The following is a 9,300-nucleotide window of genomic DNA, read 5'->3' as shown; positions in this document are numbered from 1 at the left end:
GAACTATACCAGGCTGGCCTCAAATTCATAGAGATTCACCTGCCTCTGCCTCCCAAGTGCTGAGATTAAAAGTGTGACACCACTGCCTGGCTTTTATTGAGTATTTTTGCATCAGTGTTCTTGAGGAAGATTGGTCTATAATTCTCTTAGTTTTATCTTTGTGTGGTTTGTGTATAAGGGTAACTGTAGCCTCATAAAAGGAATTTGATAATGACACTTCTGTTTCTATTGTGTGGAACAATTTGAGGTGTATTGGTATTAGCTCTTCTTTGAAATTATGGTAGAAAGCTGTGCTGAAACCATCTGGCCCTGGGTTTTTGTTTGTTTGGTTTTTTATTTTGTTTTGTTTTGTTTGTTTGTTTTGCTTGGGAGTATTTTGATGACTGTCTCTATTTCCTTAAGGGTTATGGGCCTATTTAAATTGCTTCTCAGGGGAATCGGCGGAGGGTCGGCGCCGCGGCGGGCACCGGCGGTCGGCGGGCTTCCGGGCAGGGCAGCCGGGCTCCGCGCTGCGGCCGCCGTGGCCCATGGGCAGAATCGTCTCGCAAGGCCGGCATTAAACCAAAAAGATGTCCCTATATGATGACCTAGGAGTGGAGACCAGTGACTCAAAAACTGATGGCTGGTCCAAAAACTTCAAGCTTCTGCAGTCCCAGCTTCAGGTGAAGAAGGCAGCTCTCACTCAAGCAAAGAGCCAACGGACAAAACAAAGTACAGTCCTTGCCCCAGTCATTGACCTCAAGCGAGGAGGCTCCTCAGATGACCGGCAGATTGTAGACACGCCACCTCATGTAGCAGCCGGGCTGAAGGACCCTGTTCCCAGTGGGTTCTCTGCAGGGGAAGTTCTGATCCCCTTAGCTGATGAGTATGACCCCATGTTTCCTAATGATTATGAGAAGGTAGTGAAGCGCCAGAGAGAAGAGCGCCAGAGGCAGCGGGAGTTGGAACGACAGAAGGAAATAGAAGAAAGAGAAAAGAGGCGTAAAGACAGGCATGAAGCCAGCGGGTTTTCAAGACGACCAGACCCAGATTCTGATGAAGATGAAGATTATGAGCGAGAGCGGAGGAAAAGAAGTATGGGAGGAGCTGCCATCACCCCACCTACTTCTCTTGTAGAGAAAGACAAGGAGTTACCCCGAGATTTTCCTTATGAAGAGGACTCAAGACCTCGATCACAGTCTTCCAAAGCTGCTATTCCTCCCCCAGTGTATGAGGAGCCGGATAGACCAAGATCTCCAACTGGTTCCAGTAACTCCTTCCTTGCCAACATGGGTGGCACAGTGGCTCATAAGATCATGCAGAAGTATGGTTTCCGGGAAGGCCAGGGGCTGGGGAAACATGAGCAAGGCCTGAGTACTGCATTATCGGTGGAGAAGACCAGCAAGCGGGGCGGCAAGATCATTGTGGGTGATGCGACAGAGAAGGGCGAGTCTCATGATGCATCCAAGAAGTCGGATTCAAATCCATTAACTGAAATACTTAAGTGCCCTACTAAAGTGGTCCTGCTGAGGAACATAGTTGGTGCAGGAGAGGTTGATGAAGACTTAGAAGTTGAAACCAAGGAAGAATGTGAAAAATACGGCAAAGCTGGGAAATGTGTGATATTTGAGATTCCTGGTGCCCCTGATGATGAAGCAGTACGGATATTTTTAGAATTTGAGAGAGTTGAATCAGCAATTAAAGCTGTTGTGGATCTGAATGGGAGGTATTTTGGTGGACGGGGTGGTTAAAGCATGTTTCTACAATTTGGATAAATTCAGGGTCTTGGATCTGGCGGAACAAGTTTGATTGTAACCTAAAGTCACCTCTGTGATCCTTACACAAGCTGCAGACTGAGCAATGACACAGGCGTCAGCCTCCATGGCTGTTGGACACTGAGACTCTTGGATGGACTTCTGAGATATATGTTGATGGATCCCTTTTTTATTTTATGAGTTTTTTAATATAGTATAAAATACTTCAAAAAAAGTAAAAAAGAAAAAAATAATAAAATAAATTGCTTCTCAGGTCTTGATTTAATTTTAGTATGTGGTACCTGTCCAAAAAAGTGATCATTTCTTTTATATTCTCCAATTTTGTGGAATACAGGTTTTCTAAGTATGACCTAATGATTCTCTGTATTTCCTCAGTGTCTACTGTTACGACCCCCTTTTCATTTCTTATTTTGTTAGTTTGGATATTTCTTTTCTGTCTTTTGGATAGTTTGGATAAGTATTTACCTTGTTGATTTTCTTTAAGAACCAACTCTTTGTCTCATTGATTCTTTGTATTTATCTCTTTGTTTCTATTTTATTGATTTCAGTTCTCAATTTGATTATTTCCTATCATCTACTCCTCCTGGGTGAGTCTGCTTCTTTTTGGTTTAGAGTTTTCAGATGTGCCGTTAAGTCACTAGTGTGAGCTGTCTCCACTTTCTTGATGTAGGCACTTAGTGCTATGACCTTTCCTCTTAGCACTGCTTTCATAGTGTCCCTTAAGTTTGGGTATGCTGTGCTTTCATTTTCACTGAATTCTAGAAAGTCTTTCATTTCTTTCTTTATTTCCTCCTTGACCTAATGATGATTCAGTTGAGCATTGTTCAATTTCCATGAGTTTGCAGGCTTTCTGTAATTAGTGTTGTTGAATTCTAACTTTAAGTCGTGGTGATCTGATAAGATACAGGGGGTTATTCCAATTTTTTTGTATCTGACAAGGTTTGCTTTCTTACCGAAAATGCGGTTAATTTTAAATTTTAATGAGGTACCAGAAGAAGGTATATTCTTTTGTGTTTGGGTGGAATCTTCTATAAATGTCTGTTAAGTCCATTTGAGTCATAACTGTTAGTTCCTTTATTTCTCTGTTACGTTGCTGGCTGGCTGGCCTGTCCAGTGGTGAGAGTTTAGTGTTGAAGTCTCCCACTATTAGTGTGTGGGGTTCGGTGTGTGATTTAAGCTTTAGTAATGTTTCTTTTACAAATGTTGGTGCCCTTGTATTGGTCTGATTGTCCTCCATTGTGGGGCTGCAGAATAGGCGGATAGCGCACTCACCTTTCCCTAAGGAATAACGAGGCCTAGCAACAACTAAGGGAATACAGAGGCTCAAGAAGCCAGCACAACCCCTGGATAAATAGCTACATGCCATGAATGGCTACTGAGACGTGGAGGACCAGCTTTCCCCATGGATGAGCCGCCAGTATTATTGGATTTTAAGTGGTCAGCACTAAATACATGTACATGCAAGTAAGACTAAATGGACTCAAGGTTATAGATGGATGACAGGGAGGCACATACATACATACATACATGCATACAGTCACACATAGATACATACATACATGCATGCATACATACAGTCACGCATACATGCATACATACAGTCACACATACATACATACATGCATGCATACATACAGTCACACATACATACATGCATACATACATACAGTCACACACACATACATACATACACATTTATATGTAATAATAAAGAAGAGGTCAAATTTGAGAGGGAATGGGGTAGGGACATGGGAGGAGTTATAGAAAGGAGAGAGAGGAATAGAATTTGATGTGAAACAGTACTTATGTATGAAATTCTCAAAAAATATAATCTAAATAAAAAGGTAATTACAGAGAACTACATAAAATCAAGAAATACACGAGATCCAATGTTGAAATTCTGAATGAGTGCCAGGAAAGATCAATTTCTTTTAAAAGGCCATATCCAAGCACATTGCTAACAAGGCAAGATAACTCCACCCTCCCAATTGGTTCTCCTGCTCTAGCGCATGGCCACACTGGTGAAAATGCTTCTTTTAAAGTCACAGCTCTTACTGAACTCCTACCGTGTGTCACCTCCATCCCGGGAGAGAGGGAAGGAACAAGAACGCGGCCCTGACTTTAAAATGTCTACACGCTTGCAGTGAGAAAAGGCTTCACCGAGAGAATAGCCACCAGCATGACAGCACACATCTTAGAATATCAACATCAGGTTAAAAAAAAATCTCAGCAGCAGAAGTTAATGGAGCGTTCCCACACTCGTTCAAGGAAACAACTACGCAGAGCTTGGCATTACAAAGTGAAGGCAAAATAACGCATTTCGGATTCAGAAGGGCTCAAAAGAGAAATTTCTACTGTCTACAGACCTTCCTTAGTAGTGCTACTCGCCTGCGAAGAAGAACAAACTTCGAAGTGGAAATGGGACTCAACTGATCAAGAAATTGATAAACTATATTCGGAAATGAACTGTATTGACTCTTAAAATAATGTAAGTCTGTGTTAGGACTTAAATTTTACCCAATAGTCCTACATGGTGCTGGCATCTAGTGGCCTGCAGAGACCATGAGACTTCACGCTGTCCATAAGGGGCTGGGACTAATTAATAATTTTACAGTCTAAAGGACACATACTTGTATTGAACTAATTAGAATTTAATGCAAAAATAATGGAAGATGCAAAGACGAAAACCACCACTGAGAAAATAAACTGACATGAAATCCAGAAAAAAACAGAAACACATATATACTTTGGACTATGCGTATGTCTGTCTTCTGCTTGTATGTACTCAGGGTGCCATCTGGGAAGAAGCAGTCACCGTTGTGATTAGAAGGTGGTTCTGGATAAATCGGAATGTTATATTGAGTCGCTATATCAAGTCTTTTATTTTGAGTATTTTGTTCAACTTTCAGTGGAACACAGTTTGCTGATCTTCACAGGAAAGAGTCCTCGGCTCTTCTAGCTCCGTGTCTGCAAACAGTCTGCTTCTCTGTTTCTCTTGCTTGCCTTCAGGTCTTTAAACATCCCTTCTAAGGTACGTGAAAACAGTTCACTTCACCTGTCAGTGGAAACCAGGGCCGTGTGGGAATCAGGCGCGTTCTCAACCACCGATCTACATCTCCAACCTCAAACTCTTTTCTTCCCTAATACCCTAAGTCAAGACTGGACCGTTGTGAAGCCTCCTTTTGAGAATGATGTGTAACTCACCTGCATGTTAGACTGCAGTTATAGGAAAAAATCTCATCTTATGAAGCCCAAGTATTCCTCATAAGATGCCAAGTTTCAGGACTCAGGAGGTAGCTCAGGTGTAGTGCTTGCCTAGTACACTGGGTTCAGTCTCCAACAGTGTGTAAAACTGGGGGTGATGGTGAATGCCTGCAGTCAGAAGGCAGAGGCAGAATTGGAAGTTCAGGATCATCCTTGACTACGTAGTGTTTGAGAACAGCCCGAGTAGTGAGACAGAGAAAGGTTAAAGGGAAAACAGAAAGGGAAAGGAAAAATGAAATAATTTACCAAATTTCTGTCTAAAGCATTCTTGTTCTACAACTTACAAATTGAAAGCCTCTCTTGTTTTATTAATCTTCACCACTATCTTTGCACCCAAGTCCTCTTGTAGTTCCCAAAGGTCTTAATGTCACTCTGTATCTGGAGTACACTCTCTAGTGAGTTCTAATACAACCCCCACCTGCACAGTCATGTGAAATTTAGAGCTCCTCCCAGACATGAGCGAACACAGCCATTCTCTGTGACTGGCTCCTCCCTGGATGGATTCCGCTAGCCTATGAAACAAATTTGAGCATGGGAGGAATAAAAAAGGCTCAGGAAAAGAAGGGAGGTGTAGTAAACAGTTTGGGAGTTATCCTAGTTAAAGTTTCTACTGCTGTGATGAAACGCAATGGCCAGAAGCAAGTTGGGTAGGAAAAGGGTTTATTCTGCTTACACTTCCATAGCATTGTGCATCACTGAAGGAAGTCAGGATAGGAATTCAAATAGAGCAGGATTCTGGAGGCAGGAGCTGATGCAGAGGCCATGCTTACTGGTTTGCTTCCCCTGTCTCATTCAGCCTCCTCTCCTATAGAATGTAGGACCACCAGACCAGGGATGGCTCCACTCACAGTGAGCTGGACCCTCTTCCATCAATCACTAACTTAAAAAAATGTCTTACAGCTGGATCTAATGGAAGCATCTTCTCAATTGAGGCTCCCTCCTTTCAGATAGCTCTAGCTTGTGTACCAAGTTGACATAAGACTAGCCAGCACAGGGGTGCTGGGTGTCATGGTCATACCCAGAGATTTCCATGTCCAAAGACTAGAGAAAATATTTTTTAAATACAGAAACATGAAGAGCTCTTCCAATTTTTTGTGCAAAGCAATTTCAGTTGTGGAACTCAAGAGGAAATGGTTTTGCGTACCTTGGAGAAAAAGACTGAAGCTAGAATTTGACTTTTGAAAAAGCTCTTCTGTGCAAATTGGATCTTTGCTTTGTTCTAATTGAAAATGGAAAAAAAAAAAAAAACCTCCTGCTTGGAGATACACGGTGGAACTCAGAGCCTGTAGCTTCACTCATGAGGTCGCTATAACAGTAGCATTTTTATGGCTGCAGAAAAACACAGATATTTTGTTTATAATATGAAATTTAGTTCATAAACTTTCATAGTGATTTTTTTGATGACAGAGAAAAGTCCACTTTCAATAGAACTAGTCCAGAAAAAAAAAAATACTCTGCCATTGTAAGGATTGCCTGCTTGCATTTTCAAAGCACAGGCATTGAAGTTTTGAAACTGGGAAAGATGTATCGGGTTCCCAACGCACCATATTGCAAAAAGATCAGAAAGGTTTCCCGGGTTCCTCAGGCTATCCTATAATGAACAAAACAGAATCGCCCTTCATAATCAATAGGATTCCAACTTTTCTAGTTGTCTGAACAGATATTCTGAGAACCTGGAGTCAGCTGAAAAACTTGCCTGCTTTTCATATGTGTACAAAAATAAAGAGGAGACGTTTTGGATTTGTGTGTATTTAACCACACACTCTGGGGAGGTGTGCCAGGCACAGCAGATGTCACCTACAGAGATCAAGACTTACTTTCTCATGGGAAAGTGGCATGGGCCAAGGGACTCACTCCCCTTTTGTACCGTTCCACTCGTTGCGTATAGAAACAGTTTATCACAAAGGAAAACATCAGATGCACCACGTTACTGTGGCATTTTTCTCATAGAAAAATAAAAACCATTGGAGACAACTTAAAAAGATCCAAGTAAAAATTCCAAAGGCGATGTTTATTTAGACCTTGTTATATGAAACATAACACCTCTAACAAAATAACAGGCTCCAAAAAATTATATCAAGAGGGAAAACATTTGCATTTACAATTTAAATGAAACTCGAGCTCTGTGTTTTCAACATGAGTTCAGTTTTGCCGTGATCATCTTCCAAGCCGTGTTCACCTTGATTTTGTCAGTGAACCCAAGTCTATTCCTTTGATTCAGTACAACTGCTCTCTTCAGAGCCCGTCAAATGTGGTGCTTCATTAATGGCCCCTTTTTAATCAGTCACCAAAAACACCATCTGCAGGGAGCTGTCCTTCCTCACTGCCATCAACCCTGGAGTCTCTGTTTCTCTGGCCTCTCATTGAGCTATTAAATATGATAAGCATTAGTTATCAGCAATTTAGTTCTATTATGTGATAATGTGAAAAACACGATGAGGTTTTATCATAGACATTTATAAGAACAACTTAAAGTGCCTTCTTTCAGGAACTTGCAATCAGCCAGGATTACAGTGGTTTGATGGCCTTGCTGGAGCAGCTGAAGGACGTGTATACAAGACGGCCCCTATGTGTGCTAAGCACAGTAGTACTAGCTAGCTTTGGGGCTGAGTCCAGAACCTTGTGTAGACTAGGTGAATGTTAGAGCCACACCATATAGAAATATGAGCCTACAGGTGAGCTCTCTACCAATGACCTATAGTCCCAGCTCCTGTTCTGCCTTACTATTCTATTTTGTTTCTGTTTGGGTGGGTTTGTTGTTGTTGTTGTTGTTGTTGTTGTTTTCTTCTTCTTTAGACCTTGAACTTGCAATCCTTCCTTAGTAGCCCAAGTGGTAGGTTTACAGGATTCTGACACAATGCCCTGGTGCTAGGTTTTGATGACAGACTCCATTGCTCTCCACAGGGCTAACTGAGCACCCTTGAAACATGGCAACCATCAAAAGTGACCCAAGAGAGCAAGGCTGAAGCCATAGTTTCCTGCCTTTTATTGTATTATCCAGAAGTCACAAGCTTCCATTTCTACCACATTCTGTTCCTTAGAAGACAAATGCTAAATTTATCCTGTAGTCAGGGGAAATTTGGTTCTACCTTTTGAAAAGACAGATGCCAAGCGATTTGTGGACATATTTTTAAATCACCCCAGGAGAAAGCTTAAGTATATACTCATGAAGAACAGATTAAATGAAGTATGGCTATTATGTCCAAAGACTTTTACGCCATATACTTCACTTGGAGGGGGCAGGAGGGAGGTTATAATACATACTTGTAATAAGATTTTAACTTTCTGTGTATTTATTTACTTGATAAACATAATGCATGTCAAAGAACCATTTTTTATTTTAAGTTTTAAAATAGATATGGTTGAAAGATGATCTGTACGTTGCTCATTTCCTATGACCTCTTGAGGTGAATGTAGTTAAGACATCAGTATGTATATAGGTAATTATCAATAATGTGGGCATGTGTATATACTGGCAGATGATACCCAAATAAGAAACATAGCTGAACAGAATGACAAACTGGTCCCTCCTTTATAAGGGGCACCCACACATGCATTCTATACCCACATGCAGCGGTCGGATTAATAAATCACCAGTAATTGATATTTAAACAAATTTAATAACAAAACCAGACTCACGAAACCAAGGTTCCAGCGGAGTAGCCAGCGGAAACAGGGGAGCGCGGAAGGGGCGCGCAGCACAATATATATCAGTAAACATACGCCTCAGGGCAGCCCGCCCCCAAGGGGAGGGCTTATCCCTACACCCACATTTGCAAATACAAAAGAAATGCAGAGATTATGATATCTAAAGAGTCAGAACAATAAGAAAAACAAGTTTCTGTATTTTTTATCTATAACTTGAATTCCACAATACATATTTTCATTTTAATTGTCACATTTTTATGTTAAAGAAAATAAATACAAATTAATATAAAAACAAAGGCAATAAAATAAGCCAAGAATATGAAGAACTAGTTTTCAGAATTCAATAAGAATATCGTCAGGAGGCTGGAGAGATGGCTCAGTGATTAAGAACACTGGCTGCTCTTCCAAAGGACATGGGTTCAGTTTCCCACACACACATATGGCAACTCACAACTGTCTGTAACTCCATTTCCAGAAGATCTAACACCTTCACATCAATTCACATAAAATAATTTAAAAAAAAAAAAGAGCCAATAAAGGGAAAAATAAAAGTATATATTCAGACTTTCTTTGGACTGCCAGCTCCTGAATAATGACACAGAGGAGACTTTCTATTAATTATGAAAACTTGACC

The 9,300-nt window shown here is 41.0% G+C and overlaps 1 protein-coding gene across 1 annotated transcript; it reads left to right on the top strand.

Annotated features, from left to right (window-relative positions):
* Window positions 1–437: 437 nt before the first annotated feature.
* Window positions 438–1,942, top strand: LOC126506030 (splicing factor 45-like). Its single transcript, XM_050149303.1, has one exon. The coding sequence runs from the start codon at window positions 570–572 to the stop codon at window positions 1,728–1,730; it is 1,161 nt and encodes a 386-aa protein (XP_050005260.1). The 5' UTR covers window positions 438–569; the 3' UTR covers window positions 1,731–1,942.
* The last annotated feature ends 7,358 nt before the right edge of the window (window positions 1,943–9,300 follow it).

Source organism: Alexandromys fortis, unplaced genomic scaffold (assembly GCF_014885135.2).
Source record: "Alexandromys fortis isolate MF-2015 unplaced genomic scaffold, M_Fortis_MF-2015_v1.1 scaffold_60, whole genome shotgun sequence".
In the NCBI taxonomy this organism is placed as follows: domain Eukaryota; kingdom Metazoa; phylum Chordata; class Mammalia; order Rodentia; family Cricetidae; genus Alexandromys; species Alexandromys fortis.
The sequence above is the reverse complement of the archived record's forward strand: the minus strand, read 5'-3'. Positions and strand labels throughout refer to the sequence as shown.

Bases quoted from the DNA above. Each gene is read 5' to 3' on its own strand.
- LOC126506030 (XM_050149303.1), top strand. From the start codon at position 570: ATGTCCCTATATGATGACCTAGGAGTGGAGACCAGTGACTCAAAAACT.